Genomic DNA, 19,943 nt, shown 5'->3' with positions numbered 1-19,943 from the left:
AATGGCTGGCCCGCAGTGACTCAGATACCAGTTCAAAACAGGGCTTTGCGTGCAGGTATTGTTCTCGCCAACATCTTGATGATGGCTTGACTGGCACATGAATAGGGGTACATTAGAGCTAGTTACTGTGTCTGAAAGAAAGCTAAAACACCATGGTGGAAGGAAAAAAAACCAACAACAGGTTGATGTGACACGGGAAGGAGGCAGGAAAATAACTCTAGAGATACGGAGGGAGAAAGAGCGACATGTTACTTCGCTCGCAGGAACAGGCCTGCCTGAAGTTTTGCAGGTTTTCAGTTGCTGCCAGTGATAAAGTTGTAGGTCCTGCTTCAGCAAAATGCTAAAAGCTTACTGAAAGCTACAGGATGTAAATGCTGCTCTTTTTTTTTTACATTTTTCAAAAAAGGTTCTGTGTACCACTATTTACTAAAATTAATGATAATCAAAATCTTCTTTAATAACCAGGGGCGGTGGATGATCTGAAGTTTGATTAATATAAAAAGTTTAATTATTTCTGAAGTTTGAGTATTATGGAAAGTCAGATCAAGTGCTGTCACTTAGTTTCCAGTTAGAGCCACAGCAAAGTGAATGGAAACGTTGCTTATAAGTCAGAGCATAATTTCTTTCTGCTGCTACCAAATGGAGAGAAGCTACATATCTAGCCAACAAGAAATTGTCAGAACAATCTCCTGTCCTGTTTTCCTGTTAGACAAACAAAAGGGGCAGGGGAAGAAGGGTAATTACTGGGTTTTGGAAAGGTCATGACAGGTGGTAGCTGGGCACAGAACATGGGAGCAGCCTTGGTCAGCTGGAGGGGGCTTCAGGCTCTGTAGGTGACTTTTGTTTTTAGCTTACTTCATGTAGCTCTGCACACTTGTATTCCTTACCCTGCTGTTTGTTCGGTGCATTTAGGCAGCAAACCCCTGTAGGTGAGGAGTGTCTCCAGCTGTGTGTTTGCACAGCACCAGTCCACTGACGTGTTGAGCAGGGCCCTCAGCTTCTCCAGCAATGCAAACAACAGGTGATAAGAGCTGGTGCTCATTAGTGAGATAGCACGGGTACTTAGGAAATCGCAGGTGGATTTGCTGGGTGGGAATGCAACCTGTGTCTTGCTTAGCCACTCACTGCAGGTACTGACTGAAGCTTTAAATATTTGGATATTTTATTTCTTGTAAGAGTGTTTTTCTGGAAGAATAGGAAAATGAAGCATGCTTGTAAATGATGTCCTGTCTCATAGGCTTTCTGTTACTCCAGAATGGCCTGTGAGTACAGAAACAGGTTTGTGTGCCTTTAAGTTTTGGAGGTCTCTATGTTCTTGTCAGAGGCAATAGAAACATGCTTAAGATTGCTGGGGTGAGATGGAAAAATAAGAAGAAAAATCTGTAATAATTAAAATCTTCCCTTTTGCCATTAACAGCTTTGTTCACATTAAAAGCAACAGTAGATAAGTATCAAAAGGAAAAAATGTGTTGGGACAGGCAGTAAGGATTGGAGATAAGGGATGGTTAATACTGCAGAGTTCTGTCTGGTGGAATACCCAGGGAACCCTTCCCACTGGAAGATGGGCACATGTAGTTGTGACTGTCAGAAATTGAGAGAGTGCAAACTTTAAATGCAATGCCAGTCTGACACTGGTGTCCTCTCACCATAGAAATGTTAGGTAATAGTATGGATATTACACTATCATACTACTGCCTTGCAGTAAGAGATGTAGGTGGTAGATAAAAGGTAAGAAATTAATTTCTCAGCATGTTATTTAAACTTTATTTTGAACTCAAACTTCATTGCAAACTCAGACACTTTCCAAGTGTAGTTTGCTCTGTAAACATCATCTTTGCCTGGTATTTCCTTTCTTGCTGTTGACGATTTCTCACTTTTGGGGCTGGCATGTCTGTGTGTAATGTGTATCCCTGGATTTTAGCTGCACTCTTTGGATTCCTAATGCAGGCAGTTACCATTCCAAGCAGTAGTTGTGGTGTGGTGCTGCTTCCAAGAGAATTGTTGGCTTCTTGTCATCAGAAAGATAGAATAAAACAACACTCTACTACCAAATTTGTTTCTTTTTAATTGAATTGAAAATTTCATGCTGATCCTCTACGCTTTCTATGCTTTCATTACATACTGAATACAATTAAGACATGGGGCAGTATTAATGTGACTTAATTTATTCTGTCCCTTCAGTAGTTTTATCACCATCCTGAAGGAACTGGCTAAATGGGAAAGAAGATCTAAACCAGAGATATAATATTCAGTTCCTTCTCTCCCATGAGACTGGCTGCTGAGGGGTGTGATTTGGATGGAAATCACATTGGTTTTCATCATGTGAACATGTTCCTACAAGGAGCTGGGCACTGAATGTATTTCTTCAAGACTGTAGCATTGCAATACAACTTAATATTAGTCTCAGCTTGAGTTTGTCTGATTTCTTTTCTCCCCCTGCCCACTCGCCTTGGCTCCAGTGTCTCTGCCTTTCCCACTGCCGCAACACCAGGGAGTTCTCTTGGGTAACACAGACACAGGTTAACACCTGGACAAAACTTGAAGTACTGACCATTGCCATGCATCTGTATAATGGGTCCTTTTTGTTTGTTTCTTTGTGGGGTTTTGTTGTTTTGTTTTTTATTTGTTTCTGATAACTGGTGAAAAGCCGTTGGTCTCGTATGCTAAGAAAAAAAAATCTGTGTCACTTTGTCTTTATCCTCACCAGTGTTACTGTAATCAGGTCATGATCCATGTTATCAATGGTCCAAATGGGAAAGGATGGCTGGTTGCTGCTGGGTACTTCCCAGCATCATGTTGAGGTGTATTTGCAATATCCTGGCTTATTTAATGTAGTTGCTAAAAATATGAACAGCCTCAGCTTTTCCTACTGCTGAAACTGGATCATGAAACTACCTGGGGAATTTTATATAAGATGAAGACCTATTACCTAATGGTTTTGTACAAGTAGGTAGGAGGGCTTTATTCAAATATAGATAGCTCTGCCTAAGTAATTTTCTGCATGTTATAATTAAATAACTCAGTGGCAGACGGCCCAGACGTTGGAAAAGACTGAATGGAGCCTACAGTATTACATGCTATTATCTATCAACAAACAGGTTAAGCTTGCTCAGAGGCAGCATTTTATAGGAATTTAAAGGTGCCTTGTTGAAACATGATCTTTCCTTCAACCAACGCTCCCCTCTCTTTTTCTATCTCCTTCCCTTTCTCTCTTCTTTTCCAAACTTGACAGAATCAAAAAGCCTAAAAGTAGATAGCTATTTATAAAGTACTGGGAAGCACAGGGATGCATTTTGATCTTATTTGTTTTAAACCGCCAATCTCAATTTGGTTTTGTTGAGATTTAATTTTGCTTTTCTGTAGCTGGGTATTTCATGGTTTGGCTTAAGGCCCTTTTTACAAAGCAGAGTGTTTTAGGCTATTAGCATGCAGTGCATGGATGTGGTGGGAAGGTGTCTGTGCCCCCAGTTCAGTGCAGAGCCAAGTGTTGAGGGAGGAGAGTGCGAGCTAGGACAGAAAGTGTAACACTGGCATCTCCTGTGGGTTTTAGGAGACATGCCAACACAACAGACATGTGCAGAAAGTTTCTTTGCCTAAGATGTGCACACATTTGGAGGAGATACAGTTAGAAATGGTAGGTATTGTCTTTACAAAAAAAGAAGACTCTTGCAGCTGAATGTCCCTCAGTTCACAGAGACTGGTGTTGTTTTCCTTTTCAATACCCATCAGTTATTTTGGGTATTGAAAAGGAAAACAATGCCAGTCTCTGTGCTTATATCTTGGGCTAGTTTATCTATCATTTTGTTGTCCTTTCTGTCCTATAGGAAGTCTATACTTCCCATTTTGTTGTCCCTTTTTGTTGTTGCAACTTTTCTTCTCGTGCCAGAATTATCGTCCCACTCCTCCCTGTCCATCACTGCTAGTCATCTGTTCTTTCCAGCCAGTCACCCTCAGGCAGTTGGGGTAAGAGGGAAATCTAGCAGGGCTCAGGCTCCTTTCTGGCAGAGGCAGTGCTAAGATGACTGAGAAGGCTACCTGTGCCTGCAGGAGACACTGGGACATGCTGTGCTTTGCATCTAATGCTCTTTTGTCTGATGCCACTTATGAAAGCTGTGATTGAAGCCGCTATTTAAAGATGAGAGTTTCTGTTTGTAAAATATGAGAGAATCAGTAAGTTGCCATCCAAGAGACAAAGTATGGCTGCCTATCCTGAAGCCTGGGGATGTTTGACTTTGGTTAGTGGTAAAATCAACAATCCTTGGGGAAAAAAAATAAATCCAAGTAACTAAAACCTCACATCAGGAGCTGGAATTCTTGCAGAAGGAGTTTAATAAAAAGTTTAAGTGCCTTATGTTTTCTAGTTCAGTTCTGAAGTCTTCACTGCTGGTTGATCTAAAAGTGATTCAATATTTGGCATTATGCAAGATGAGATTGTCTTTTACTATGTCCAGCAAAGCTGCTTTTCCTCTTCCAAGGAAAATGGACACAACAGCTTTAAATGGGGAAAACCCAACAGTTTCATGTTCATAAGAACACAGAAACCTCATTTGATGCCTGTTTTCAGCAGAGGGAGGGTTTAATTGCTTTTACTATGATTGCCAGTTAGTACAAGTATTTTTAATGACTTTAAAGTGTTTCTGTGTTAGGTGAAAGCAGGAAACTGCTAAACTCAGCTGGAAGTGAATATTCAAGTAGTTGTCAGAATAAACTGGAAGGATCTATCTGAGCAGGCTGGAGACAACAAATGAGTGCTGGAGTGCCTTGGCTTGACTTTTCACCTTTTGCCTGTAAAAATGAATCTCTGCAGTACCTGGGATGGTGAAAGAACATTCACAGCTACAAGCTACTGTTTTAGTTAGTTTTATTCTTTTCTGTAGTACCTTCTTGGAAGAAGGACAGAGCTTCTGTTGGAGTGTAGGGTGCCTTATGTATCATTCAAAACTGCAGCCATGGCACTATAGGAGGGGGTGCAACTGTTTATTTTCTGTGTTACATCTCTCCTCCCTGAAATGGACATCAACTATAAATATAAGGCTGTGATTCATGTTATCCCCTGAGATGCAGCCTCTTGCTAAGAGGTTACCACCTTTGGCAGCTCATATTTTAGTTTCAATGCCAGCCTCTTGGCCATCCTTTTCGTTTCAGTGCCAGCTTCTTTGCCCCATTATGCCCTTCAGTGTTTGCAGGAATGGGGCATCTGCCACCTCTGCCTTGGTAATGTTGTCAATGAGTGAAGAGTTAAGTTAGCCTGGCTCTTTAGGACAGATAAACCCAGTTAATGGCTGCCTGGTGAAAGGTACAGGTCTACCCATGGTTCTCCTTTTTCCTGATGAATCTGCAGTGTAAACCGTGGTATTACCATCATCTTAACTCTCTTTGAGCTGTTGTGTATGTTTTGCACTTCCTGGGGAAAAGGAACTTGGTAAAAATTTCAGCTTTTCAGCAAGGTATCGTGATAAGCAGTCCCTGAAGATTCATGTGATAAAGACAATCACAGTTGATATTTCTGTCTGTCCCAAGCATAAATGTGGGTCTGAGCTTAAAATTAAGGCAGAGGTGTAGTTTGCTGGGCTGACAGACCATACTGGGGACTTGTTGGAGGAACAAGAAAACTGTGACAAGCCTTTTAGATACAGAGTCTGAACTAGAGTTAACCAATAAAATTTAGGGCAAATAGATGGGGGTTTTGGTGTTTTATTTGTTGGGGGTTCTGTGTGTTTGGTGGCGGTTCAAAGGTTTGCAGGTGTTGTGCTGCTTTTAGGGCACTTAGATCTGGATGTAGGAACCCAATCCATAGTAGGTCTTCCAACCTAGTCCTGCTGAAAAGGAGCTTTAGGCAGCTGCTGGCATGATCCTTCTGTTGTGTGATAGCATCACTCCCATGAAAACTGCTGGGGCTTGGGATAGTACTGTTAATGTTCTTTTATTAATTCTAAGGAACTTTTTAAAATATATTAGCATCCTAAATGATTTCTGGGTTTATATTCCCAAGGGATTCTTAGGAGAGAAACAGGTGGTGTATGACAGCTTCTCAATGGAGATTTCTTTGACATGTCAAGGGACATACTAATATTTATCTTTATGAAATAGACAGCCTTCTTGCATAGACTGATCCCTTTTTTTTTTCTTTTAAAGTTTAGGAGTAGTAAAATGACTATTTCTAAAATGCAAACAGTAGAAACTTAGCAAGGACTATTTTTGTTTTGGACTGTGGTTTTGGCACAGTAATGACAAAAATATTTGTCATTATTTTGTTATAGTATATTGTGCTCTGCCATTTTTGTTGCAATTCTTCTATTAATTATGTGTTATTAAGAGTATCTTCCCAAATTAACTAGGTAAACTTTATAGAGACTAGTTATTAAGTAATCTAATTTTAGTGTCATGGGTGTTCCTAATATTGTTTGAAAATTCTTGGTCATGAACTACTTAATATTTTATTACCAGTGTATAGTGCTTGTGAACTCATTCTTTGAGGAGATTCTGTAGAGTGAAATGAAAAGAAAAAAAAATTATATGTATCAGCAAAGCTGCTTTTACATAGTGTTCTTCATTAAACAAGAATTGTTTTAAGACTTTTATGATGATCATTAGGAGACTTTCAGAGCTGGTGCTTGGATATTGCCCAAAGTTTGCAAATCAGTGCTATAATGACTGACTTATTTATTTAGTAAGAATTACTACCACATGTAATGAAGGCAAATGCAGTAACTTTGTAAAAATTCCAGCTTTTTAGCAAGGCATCATGATAAGCAGTCCCTGAAGATTCGTGTGATAAAGACAGTCGCAGTTGATATTTCTGTCTGGATTTTTTACAAATTCAGCTTCACTGAGAATAGATTTCTGTAGAATTTGAGAATGTTGATGATGGTTCTCATTATTAAAGCAATCTGTTTCATGCTTACATCCAAAGAATCTACTTCCCAAATTAAAACTGTAGAGCCTAATTCTTGAAGCTCCAGGGAAAAACCATTTTTAGTTAATGTCAGATTCCAGAGAAAGCCAAAATTGCTTTGAATTGGGATGTCAACCATTCTGTGTGTCTGCATGGTTTCCATTGACTTTGTTTAGGATTGCATAGGGCACTTCTGAAACTGGGCATTTATAGCTCTGGGAATTTCAAGACCATTGCTTTCAGCTGTCAAAGAGCAACAAATTTGTGTGCAGCCACAGTCTTTGCCCAAGTGATGCATAAGCATTCACACAGTGCTTTCTGATGCTATGTGCTGTTGGCTTATTTCTACTCCCACTATTTATTGTGGTGCATGTGACAGTAGAGTTTTATATCACCTGGAGTGTTTTTTCAGAGATGGGATTTTCTTACACAGGTTACTGGTTCTTAAGATTAGGGTCTGCACTCTCTTCTTACTCTTCTGCCCTATTCATAAATGCTTCCTAGCTGATAGCAAAACTGGATTTGCAGCTCTCTAAAAAGGAGAGGACAAGCCTGGATGTGTGAAATGTGTGTATTTATGAGAATTTGGAAAATGAGGAGAATAGATGTTGCAGTCTCCCATGGAGCGGACAGATGACAGGGTCATGTACCTGATACATTTATTTACTTTCCTGCACAAGAAGAAAAACATCCTCAACAGCAACATTTTACTGTGACCAGGCTGCTGCCAAGGCACAAAACACTGCTTAAAGCGTGTGGGCTGTCGAGTCTGGGGATGAAACATCTGCAGTTCAGCTCCTTCTGGAGCTTAGTGAAAGGAGGCTTTTGTACCATAGTGGATTTGTTTTGGCTCTTATCACAGCTGGGTTTGTTTAGTATGTGCTGAACCTTATTTTGATGCTCTTGAGTTAGGTTAGTATACTATTAGCAGCTGCTGAGGAGCAATCTCTTAGTTTATTCTGAGAAGTGAGAAATTAAGGTTTTGGACTACTATAACATTTATTTCAGAGAAATGGCTGTCTCTGGGTTTAGTGTAAGAGGGCAATTTTAGAAGAATGGCTGTCTCTGGATTTAGTGTGAGTGCAGTTTTACAGGAATGGGTGTCTCTGGATTTAGTGTAAGAGGGCAGTTTTAGAGGAATGCCTGTCTCTGGATTTAGTGTAAGCACATTTTTACAGGAATGGCTGTGCTGTCTGGATTTAGTGTAAGAGGGCGGTTTTCACACTGGCAGCACCTGAGGGTCTCTGCTGCACAGGTGGTGTAGCATATCAGCTGCCTGTCACTTGTTAACGTCAGGGAGGAGCTTCAGTGGTACTTGTTGGTCATTATTGAGATAAAAGGAGAGTTTGGGTTTGTTTGTTTTTATTTGAATTGTGGAGAGGTGACATGTAGGTATTATAGAACAACGGGGAAGACAGCAAGCAGGGAAGGCCCTACTGACAAGTGTTACTGAATTGCTTATTAACTACATCCTGAAAAAACCCAAACCAGTGACCGAGTGGAAGGTAAGAACTTGGATTATGTCATGAATTGTTACGCAGCTAGTTTAATTATCAAACCAAATTGTTTTCATGCTGCTTTTATTCACATTGAGCAATAACTTGCTTTAGGAGTGGATTATCTGTGATTGTTGTGTAGTTGTGAAGTGAGGTGATGGCACCAAGTTTGCCACTTAGTACTGCTTTGTAAAGAAAAGAGCTGAGCAGGTCCACATACCAATCATGTAAGCACTTGCTGCCAGCTTCCCTCTGCTTATGGACTGAGAATGAAATCTGCTTAAAACTATTACCTCGAGGACTTTATAAGTTTTGTAGAAGGAAAACAAAAGAAAACAATAAAAGACTGTGGTAGAGCTAGGACATTTTTCTGCTATTCTTGCCAGTTGTTCCAGAAGTGCTGTTTGCCAGAAGCTATTTATTAAGTCGTAATGCATGTATTATTTTTTTTAAAGACGGTGTGGGATGAAAATTTGCGTGGTGGGTGGTCACAATATTTTTTTTTCATATGTTTGTGGTTTTAGAGTATTCTTAATCATCTGAGTTAAAACTGTATATAAGTGTAAGTTGGTAAAAATTAGTACTGTAGATAACAGTACTGTAGAGCCTCTTCCATGCATGCCTTCCCTGTAGTTTCACAGTAATTATTTTTGTTTAGAGGTGTTGGAAAACTTTATTTTGTCAACTTCCCATTTTATAGGCCTTTGCTGCAACTTGATTCTCAAATTACAGTGACTTGAAAGTTCAGCATGCAAATTTATGGAAAGAGATATTTACTCTGTGATACTACAGTAGTTTTTTTTCTGTTACTGTACTATCTGATGAGACTTTCTTTTTTGTATCCTTCTCATAGGATGTAAAAAACCTTTCTTGGTTATTAATGCATCTGTATTTGTTCTTTTCCAGAGATATCAGCATGAATAACATCACGAGACTACCAGAAGATGCCTTCAAGAACTTTCCCTACTTGGAAGAGCTGTAAGTATTCTACACATGTTAAAGTTTTGCTGCAACATCATATGGCTGTATAAAGTGGAAGGTGGGTGGAGAAACACTGTTAAGTTGAGCTGTGAACAGAAAAAGCAATTATACTTTAAAAATATAATCTTGTACGTGTTTGGAAACCAGGACAGTAAATGCTACTTACAAGGGACTTTTTATAGTGATTATTTTAATCATGGCTAGAGTGATGACACTAATTACAGTGTTATCCAAAGATAACACAAGAGTTGTGTAATTACCATTGTTTCTGAAAGAGCTACAGTATAGCTGTTGCATAAGTTCCATAAAATAGGTGTTGCTTCATTTACTGAGCTGCTGGCTTCCATTGTCCTTGAAGGCTGCAGATGCAATGCTCACAAGCCCATCCTGACCTATATCAGAAGTTCTTCGGTACAGGGCTGTTGAAATAATTGTTGCTGCTTTTTTTTTAATTTCTCTGGCAGAATTTTTTTCCCACTTCCCACCTTCCTTTTGTCCTATTCTCATTTTAGCTTTCTTTTTTATGTTTTACTTGTCTGCTACTTGGATTTCTGAATCCTTGACCTCATGTGCTCAGTATTTTGCTGAAGTCTTAGCGAAGATGCCTTGGCAAAGCTGAAGCATGCTTTCAACAGCATTGTCCTTAATTAGGTTGGGTTTCAGAGTCAGTACACAGGTTTGACATTCACTTACTGCTTTAAGTACTGTTGGGTGACACGTGCTTTCTGTGTGCCTTAGAGTTTCCTTATCTGTGAAGAGAGGGTGAGGGTAATGGTTCAACCTGTGCAAGAGAGCTTTGAGAACTTCCAGTACTAAGCAACAGATAAGACAAAGCCCCTGCAATTTGCTTTGCCTCTCCTATATTTTCAGTGGCAAAGTAGGATTTCTTTTATTAAAGAGCATTTAAAATACAAATTAAAGCTGTCTCTATTTGTGACTTTGGCAAGATAGGACTGTGAATGCTGCTGCATTGAGAGGTTTTTCAGTAAATCACCTTAGGGAAAGAACAGTTTTCCTAAAGGCACTACCCTTATGAGCTAGGCAAGTGTTCTTCTGACTTCATAAAGAAGGAAACAAATGAAAACCATTTGTAGAGGGCAAAAGACTAAATGAACCCTGTAGCAAAACTGCAGATAAAGCCCTGAACCCTTTGACTCTGGTTATCTGTTATAACCAGTACAACCACTGCACCTCACTGGAACAAAGATACTGAGAAATTGGTAAGAGATGGATTGCTTGCTTTTGAAGAAAGATTTGGGTTCCTGAAGGTTGCTTCTTTGCACTTGTCCCTCACTAGTTACTCTAATAAGGTGTTCCACCTCTCCTTAGAATTTTGGTCTCACACCCTGATAACGTAGCACTAATTACTAATGCACTTAAATAACTCCATTTTACCTGGTTCTTAAATAGTTTTGACTCAGGTCAGTACACCTGTGAAGTGCAGTTGAGTTGATTTATGCCAGAGAAATTGTGTGTGATATATCTCATTTCATGTTTAACAGGTTCTGGTTTATTCCCTCTGATTTAAAGTATTGCTTGTATCTGTGATATAGGCAAGAATGCTTTATGTAGAAAAATAGATTTTCAGATGGTGCTTTTGTGTAATTGACAGAATTTAAGAAAGGCTCTATGGCATGAGTAGTCAGCTGGAAAAAAGAGTGGCCTAGGAAGGCTTGGTTGGCTTCAGAATATATACTAGCAAACATTCCATATGTGCTTTATAATATGTGATTCTGTATGTCTGTATGTTTTGTTAGACTAGATCTGTAGCCCACTTTTTAAATTTTAATTCTTTGTAAGCATGTTTCACACAAGAAGTTGAAAAGCCCAAACAAGTCTGTTTTTCCAACTTAGGTGACTGTGAGAGACTTCATTTTCTTTCCCCAGTAAGTAATTAAGCAATAAAACCTAATGGGTGGGTGTTATTGTGTAACTTCATAAACCTTGGGGTGCGTCAGGAGATAAAGAGGAAGGGCAGAGCCTTCAGCCCTCATCTGTTGTGCTTATTGCCTGAGTGGCCATTTGCTACATGTATCTCATTGTCCCCCTAAATTTCAGGTGCTCAGTTTAAAAAAAATAGGCTAGCATTAAGCTCAGAATTATGTGTAAACACCAAGAAGCTTTAAATCACTCTTAGCATGCTTACTTGATGTGTTAAAGCAACTTCTGGGAAAAAAAAAAAAAAACCCAAAACAAAAACACAATTCCAAATTCCCTTGTTTCAGTTCAAGTTATTCTTAAATGGGAATATAATGAAGTAAGTTCAAATGAAACAGCTTTCCTCCTTAATAGAAATGTCCAGCAGCAGATATGACAGGTTTCTGTTTTGTTCTCCCTGTTCCCTTTTCTCTATGGGAAAGGGTACAAAAATGTTTCATTCTTTAATTTTGCTGGTTATGAGCAGGAGCAACTGAACTCTCATACTTCCTTCTGTACAACCACAGTTTTTCCTTTGTATGATTGTCACAGTTTTTTCCTGGCTTTTATTTGTAGCTGAACAGGTCCAAATTCTGACTGCCAGGCCCCAGCAAATTTTTGCTTTTTTTGCTTTTTCAGCGCGCTAACCTGGGAGTCAGTGTCCATGCCAAAGAAAAGTGATTTAAAGAAAAGACTTAAAGTGGTGTTGGAATGTGTGCTAAAAGTGACTTTTCATTGAGAAATTCTCCCAAGAATTACACTAAAGAAAATTAAAATCCCACAAACTAATGGGAATGCAGTAAGTACCCACACCAGCATGCAGTCTAGTGGGTGTCCATCAAGGAGACAGCCCCAGACACCTTTATCTTCATACCATGCCATAGCCCTGCCACTGTCAAATGCTGTGTTCAGTTAGCCCTTGGCAGAGTTGGCTAATTAATGTTGCAAAATAGTATCGTAGAATTTAATGGAATGGAAATAGGAGACAATTAGAATGTATTATTTAGGCAACTGGGTTACATGTATGGAGAGGCTGAGATTAAAATGTTCAGTAGGAGCCATTTGAAATGGGGGTTGTCATTTCTTCAATGAAATTATTTGGTAGTCTGCAGAGGCTTCAGAGGATCATTTTCCAAATCCTGAAAAGAACACTAGTGGAAGAAGCAGAGCACCAGACTTGGAAAAGCTGGCAGCTCAATTCAGAAGTACCTTCTGCATCACCAAAGATAATTGGGTACTTCAATAATGCATCCCAGGCTGGTTTCAGATGTTCTGGATTATCCAAGACACCTGCACCAGACTGACAGGTGTGACACAGATGGGAAACCAGTGGGTGCTGTGAATGGCAGTTTTGGGGCCAGGTGGAAGAGGACATCTGGAGCAGCACTAAATGGCCATGTTAGGGCAACTGACTCCCCAGCAAAGACCAAATTTGCAGGAGCAATCTGGGATTTTGTAACTTTGAGGTGATGTGCTATGGCAGCATTGTTCCCATCACAAGTACAAGCCAAGGGCTTTTGCCTTGTGCAGGGACAGGATGTGCCCGTTGGGTTGAGTGCTCCGTTCACAGCCCTGTTCCCAGGGTCATCACGCGTGTCCCCGCAGCACACTCACCAGATGGCAGCAGGAATGAGCACTGTTTATAAATGTTACACAAATTCTCCCTGTCTGTGTAACTGATACCCATCTGGAAGTCATTTGCAAACTATTGGAATGGCAATGGTCAGAGTCAGGGAGAAGCAGACCACCAAGGGTTTTGCCTTAGCAGTTAATGATGTGTATTCTTCAGAAAATGCTAACATAAACATGCCGGAGCCTTAAACATGATATGGAAACTAAAAATTCTTGAAGAACTTGGCTGTGGTTTTCTAACCACACCTGAAGTATTTATAGAAAGCTAGAAGAGGAAAATATAACTAGATAATGCAGTGTTTTTAGAAAGTAGAAACCATTTTCTGGTGTGAATTTTTAACTAGAACATCCAGGTTTTGTTATGTTTTGATGGCCTTTTTAAAAGGTGGCAGTCCCTTCCAATATGTAAAGTTATCTAAAGTAGTTTGAAGAATTTTACACTTTATTTGTTAATTATCTACTAGATTTAATTAAAAAGTCAGTCTCTTATTGAGGAAGGCAAAATTAAAATTATTTTTATTCTTGGCCAATTTTCTAGTCTATCTTCAGAAACTTGAACCACTCCAATAATGCAAAAGTATCTTTGACTTAATGACCTTTTAAGCTTGTTTTGATTTCCACTCTTAACCCTTTAGAATGTTGTGATCTTGTTTGCCCTGCACTCATGGGCAAGATTTCGTGATCAGCTTTGAGCTGTGTGTCTGCTGGTCCATGTGAGAAGCAGAGGACTACAATCTGTTCCTTGTCTGTCTGTGGGTTACTTGTGACAGAAAGATGTGATTATCCAAAGGGAACACAGGTAATTTCCCAGCCAGTCAGCCCTGAGCTTCTCCTGCAGGGGTCAGGGAGGAGGGTGCTCTCCACTCTTGGGCTGTTGGGTTTAAAAACCATATCACAGCCAGTAATGCTGCAAGGAAAGGAATCCTTCCTGAAAGCACCAACAGACACCAGGGCTCAGTCAACTTCTAGATGTGTACAGATACCAAGATCTGTTGTGGTTTTGTTTTTTGCTCATACATGATATGCAATAGTCTCTCTCCTGTGATGCTACCTTCAGATACTGTTTGTTTTATCAGGCAAGGGCAAAACTTTCTTATTTAATGGCTGGTTGAAAATAGTTGGGGAAATAAGTAATAAAAGGAAGAGTTAGGTCAGTAAAAGTCTTCTCTTTTCTGAAACACAATGCTAATGTGCTTTTTGAGAAATGAATAAACAGTGAACAAGAGACCACACACGTGCAACTAATTTTTGCAAGAAAATAAATAGTGTGACTGAGTATTTGCTTGACTATTTAATTATATCCATGTTGATTACAAGTCTTAAGAGGTCTTGCTTAAATATCTCCAGAGTCTCTGCTCATGGCTTTTAGTTGACAAAGTATATTTTAGGAACATAAGGAATAATTAAAATGTATACTAGCAGTGAAAATGAGGTGGGTTTTTGCCATAAGGTTGTAATCAGGAAGTGTCTGCAAGGGAGATGTCTAGAGTTATTTTCCCTCTTGACTGCAGCTGAAGATGACCACCTGGCTGAAATGCCACAGCTGCTTATTTTTGTAGTATCTGTTTCAGTGTGTAATTTAGATGGTACCCTTCCTCCTAATTTCTCAGTCAGCACCAAGTGGTATCTTTGCTGGACAGGGAGAGTGAGTATTGTGTCTTTTTATTACCTGGATTTAAGAGTAGGACATGTCTTGGAGCTATGCCAAGGCTCGGCTGTTAGTTCAAGTGGCTGTGTCTTTTCTCACCTGGCTGTGGAACACTTGGTGGAAAAGCTTGCCTTGTCCTTCAGTGTCTTTCAAGAACAGTATTTTCAAGGTAGTGTGTGAATGTTGATGAGATGGTGCCATTCTTTTCTCTTTCATGTATGTGAGAAATCCCAAGGTTTATAGTTAGAAACTGGAGGTGAAGGACTTGCTTTGAGTAGAAAAGGTAAGAATGAATGTTCATGTTGTCCTGATGCCTTGTGTTAGCTCACATGTGATAACAAAAACTGTGGTTAAACATCCTCTTATAAAACGGGCTGGCACAATTGGAGGCATTACTGCCCCATTGTGGAAACCCAGGGCACTGGGAATATTTCTCTCTCTCTGCTCTGGGGTGCCCTGACCCCCAGGGCAGCACTGACTTTGACCCTCATTCATGGAGAAAGTTTCCCAGACTTCAAGATAGACTGGAATTCACAAAAGTGTGAAATAGATTATAGAGAGCAGTTTAGGTGTATCACTTGCTGAGAAATACAGGTTTGGGGATTTGTAGTATGTTGTGAATGGAAGCAAGATGGAGGGCACAGGGTGCTGTCCTGGGTTTCTCCTTCATGCTTCTTCCTCCTCCTCCTTTATGGGTTTGGGTGGCATTTGGTAATTGGGCAGAAAAGTCTACAATGGGGGCTTTTTGGGATCAGTTATTGGGTTAAAAGGGAAAATAATCCAGGTGTCAGTTCTTAATTGGATAGTTTAGTCTTAAAAGATCTTGTACCAAGAGATTGTTGGCCATTTTGTGCCTTCTAATGGAAAGCTGCAGAACTCAGTAGTGAGACTGTTTTACTGATAAGAAATAATAAACACCTGAGTCTGAACATGAGCTACTGTCTCAAGCTACTGTCTCCTGACCCAGAGAAACCCACAACTGGAACCCCCACACCCCATCTCTGTCCATTCAGCCCCACCAGCAGAGTCTGAAGAACAGGCAGAGATCTTTCTCCAGCTGCTTTTTTACAAAGGCAGCCAGTGTAGATACCAGCTGTTGGTTCCTCAAAAAGAGCCATATGACTCAGTTTGGAAGCCAGTGAGTGCCCTTCATCGATCTACCAGCTCTGAGTATTTGGACAGCTGCAGGAGGTGATTTCCTCAGTTGATTCAGCCTGAATTCCAAGAGGTAAAATGTTAGTGAATAAAATGCAAGGGGTAGGTTTCTCGTGTGGTAGCAAGTTAAAAGCCCAACTTGACCAGCCTGCTCACATTAGGAACGCTCGCTGCCTTGTGTGCCCTGCTTTACAGAGCTAGCAGCGTGTTGTAACTTGCCCCTTCAAATTCCAGTCAAGACAAACCTTTAGGCAAAGACTCCCAAGTAGAATTAACCACAGTCAGCTAAGATATTTTTAAACATCACTTACTTGGTCTGCATTAAATGCTAAATGATGTTTCAAAACATGTTGGCCAACCTGTGTTTAATTAGTGTTTTCTTATCTCTGGGAGTCCTAAATCAATTTGGTTCTGGATGAGTTTTAGTCCTGCTGATACAAGAATATTTCTGTAGCTTAGAAGATTCTTGCTCTGCTTGACAGCTGCATGTTTTTTCCTGTTTGTGGGGATAGATGCTAGTAGGTTGAGTAAATTCCATTGTTTTTTGGAAGATGAGGAGGTTCTTTCTTTCCAGTTTCTGTTTCTACATGTTAATTTCCAAAGTTGACATGGTTGTATATAAGGATCCCAAGACTGGTTATTCTGCTGCAAGTACTTTTAGAGGACAACAAAACCTTTTCCTTGGCTGTAGTTGGTTTTTTTGAGTTTCAGTGTTCTGCTCACATGCACGCACAGAGCAGCTGGCTTAGCTGAATGGCCTGAAGGCTGAACTTTGCCGTGTTACACTTCAAGACCAGTCTTACAAGCCTTATTTATTATGCTGCCTGAGTTGCCAGGCTGGGCCTGTCTGAAGGTATAAACCAGATAAGAAACTTCTGGAGGCTGAGCAGTAACTTGAGAAGCTCTTAAGCTCTCTCTCCCCAAGTACAGATCTCCAAATGGTGCTCGTGCCATGCAGTCCTCCCTGCTTCTCCTTTCAGTTTCAGAAACTGGAGCGTGGAACAAAAGGGGGGGTGTGTGTATGTGATATCAAGTAGCCAGTTTGAGGCCAGGGTCTCAAGACTCATCACATGGGCTCTGAAAACCTTAGACAAAAAAGGAGAAAAAAATAAATCCTGTGTGTTGAAGGTGAATGCCTTATCCTCTGAGAAAGTAAGTGGGTATTTGCTGTCATCACAGTTTCATCACAGTAGGATGCTGTGTGTTGCCATGAGATGTGGTGATGATGCCAATCTTTTAGCTCCTTTCCTCGCCTCTGCTTGGATGTTTGTGTTCTTGTATTTTTTTGTTAGCACTGAGTTATTCCTGGCTAATTAGCTTTGGCAGATGTTCTGGCACAGAAATAGTAACCAGATTCCTATGAAGTTATTTTTCCTGCCCTTCTTATAGAAAAGTAAATTTCTAGATGATTCTGTTAAAATATTTGGTTTTATTTTAGCTGGAAAAAGCTAACAGTCAACCTAAGCTGAATCAAAGAATCATACTGAAAAGTACTTCAATTTCTCTAAGGTCATTAATTGTGAAGGTGACTGCATAACCTGTGTTTTGCATTTGCCCAATATGCATCTGAAGTGATTGGAAAACCAGTAACAAAAGTTTAATTGCCAAATACATGTAGACTTAAACTACTTGGCCATTTTGCAGTGTCACTTGCTAGATGCATGGTCATTCAAAGATTTCATGCCTGGATAGGAGACAAGGCTGTATGAACAGACCAAAGCAACTTTGAAGATTTGCTGTATCAGCAGCAATTTTTTCACCCTCTCTTGTCTGACTATTAACATATTGATGATCTTGGAAACCTTCTGAGCATCTGGATAGCACTATCTGCTAAAATCACAAATCTGTAGTTAGTGGAGTTGTTGCATCCCAGTTGATCAAACCCAGACTTGGTGGCTTCCATCTCTGTCTCGGCTGTGCAGACTAGGTAAGTGAAATGCATTATTACCTGAGTGTTGAGATGGCTATCAACAGAAAAGTCTATCTGGCCTATAGTAAAGAAAAGCAAAGTTACCACAACATAGTACAAGATGTGCAAAGACAAATAGGGAGAGGAGAATGCATTTTATAAATTTTTTTCTGCATTTTGCTTTGGAGGTGAGAGGTAACAAAATTGCTTTCTGCAACAACTCAGCATTTCTGCTGCACACTAGGTGTTAACCAGTTTTCTAGATACCATGGTATTGTTGCTTATGTTTACAACAAATATGTCCTTGTTAAAAAATTTATGCAAACTTCTGAGGGTTTTTGCTGCAGAATACTAATTGAGAATACAAAGACCACTGGTTTCAACAACTTGTAGTGTATAAGAATTGTTTTGTGTTATATTATTTCTTTTAGTGCACGTATTGCAGTCTGTGGGTTCTACTTTGAGGTCTTGCCCAAATACAGATACTGCTTGAAAATGAACGGATAGAGCATATTTTGCATGGTTATAAATGCTTGCTTTCCTGAAAACCCATTGCCATTTATTTTTCTGTTTTTGATAGTGCATGAAAAGCATTACCATAGAGCATATTTTGTCTTCTGGTAGATACTGGTGACTCTTGCTGACAGTTTAGCCATAGAAGTTATGAACAAGCTTTAGACTTTTTAATCAGTCCATTTCGTTTACTTAGATATTTTAGCTTTTTAGACCAAAATGCATTTTGAAAACAAGTAATTATCTTAAAGCTCAGTAGAACTTTGAGAAAGCTGTAAATGCTAGAAAGGGAGAGATCATAACAAGAAGTGGAGTTGGTGCAGTTTCAGTGCTCTTGTAGTTACAGTTCTCTTTCTTCAGTCATGATGTGTCTTGGTGTAGTACTCACAATTTTATAAATAATGGTGGAGGTTGTGTAATACTAAAACTGCTGCAAGAAAAGGAGGAGACAAATTCATTTTCTATTAGTAGCAGGGAAGTAAAGTATCCATTCAGTTTTGGTAAATTGGTGTGGAGGAATTTGGGGTAACCTGGAGGCAATAGTTTGGCTTCCCAGCAATGCAGCAAGTCCCCAAGGGGCTGTTTGCTACTCCCAGATAAGCAAAGCCAGGTTTCGTCTGGAGACCCAGATTCCATTTCCCAGCTCCTCCTTTCTGCAGCTGCCCATCTGGGCTAGGAGCTGTCTGCGGAGGCATGTGCCCTCACCAGGCAGGGCAGCCAGCCCTGCACAAGGCATGCAGCAAAACCCTGTATTTTCCTGCAAATACGGAGAGACTGTTCCTCTCCTGTAGAGCTTTCAACCTTGATTAGTAAATTATAGCATATAAATAGGCATCATCTGTCGAGAAAAACAAAATTCTGTTCTAAACTGGCTGCTATTTTGGCACAGATGGAAACTGAAGCTCTTTCAGATTTGAGGAAACACTTGCTGGGTATCCTGGATTAAGTTATCTATGAGGCATCTCCAAAGATGACTTCTGTCAAGGGAGAACTTGAGCTAAAATTCAAGTTTGTATTTGGAAAACACAGAGAACCCAGAAAAAGTGGAAGGCATGTAAAGATAACAGAATAGTTCAATGTAAAACAGCACAAAAAGTAGAGTTTGTGAAAGTACGGGTGGAGAAGCAGTGCAGTGTTTTCCAATAGGATGAAAATAGGAAGGTAAAAGTTGGATAGCTAAAACTAAATGTTGGCCAGGCAGAGGAACAGTGATGGGTATGGGAGGCTCAGGCTTGACTAAACCTTGAACTAGGAGTCTTGGCTCTTACCACAAATCAGCTAATGTAGAAGTAAAAATAATAAATCAGGTGTTTTATTATGACATGTCAGGGCTGCAGTCTCTGACGCTCTTTGAATTTGTTCTGTGTAACCATTATATTTTTCTCAGAGCCAAGAGAGGCAAAAGGTTAGGAGCATACTACCAAGAGGAAAAGAAAAACCAACCCAAAGTCCACATCAGAAACATTTACTGTATGAGCATAAGACATTCAGAGGGATGGAAGGAGATGAAACTCTTTGCTCAAGTATCCTAGGGTTCACTACCATCTGGGATGCAGGACAAGGACAGAGGTTTCCAAGAGGTTTTATTGTGTCCTGTCATAACAAGAGTGATGCTTTTAATTGTTACAGGCAAAAATGTATCTTTGGAACACCCTCCCTGACTTTTGGAGCCACACCAGTGATTAACTTGGCTTGGTTAACATGCAGCTGGGTTGCCAGACTCATAATTGCAAAAAATTTAATTTCCCAAAGGAGAGAAAACCGTATTAGCTGCAGCTCAGTGCAAGGACCTAGGCT

The 19,943-nt window shown here is 40.0% G+C and overlaps 1 protein-coding gene across 1 annotated transcript in view; it reads left to right on the top strand.

Annotated features, from left to right (window-relative positions):
• LGR4 (leucine rich repeat containing G protein-coupled receptor 4) overlaps window positions 1-19,943 on the top strand; it is a 74,312-nt gene that overhangs the window by 22,792 nt on the left and 31,577 nt on the right. Inside the window, exon 2 of the mRNA XM_063160532.1 lies at window positions 9,298-9,369. Coding sequence (XP_063016602.1) covers window positions 9,298-9,369 — 72 coding nt within the window. The remainder of the gene's footprint in view (window positions 1-9,297; window positions 9,370-19,943) is intronic.

Source organism: Melospiza melodia, chromosome 6 (assembly GCF_035770615.1).
Source record: "Melospiza melodia melodia isolate bMelMel2 chromosome 6, bMelMel2.pri, whole genome shotgun sequence".
In the NCBI taxonomy this organism is placed as follows: Eukaryota; Metazoa; Chordata; class Aves; order Passeriformes; family Passerellidae; genus Melospiza; species Melospiza melodia.
Note: the sequence above shows the minus strand (reverse complement) of the source record. Positions and strands in the feature narration are given on the sequence as shown.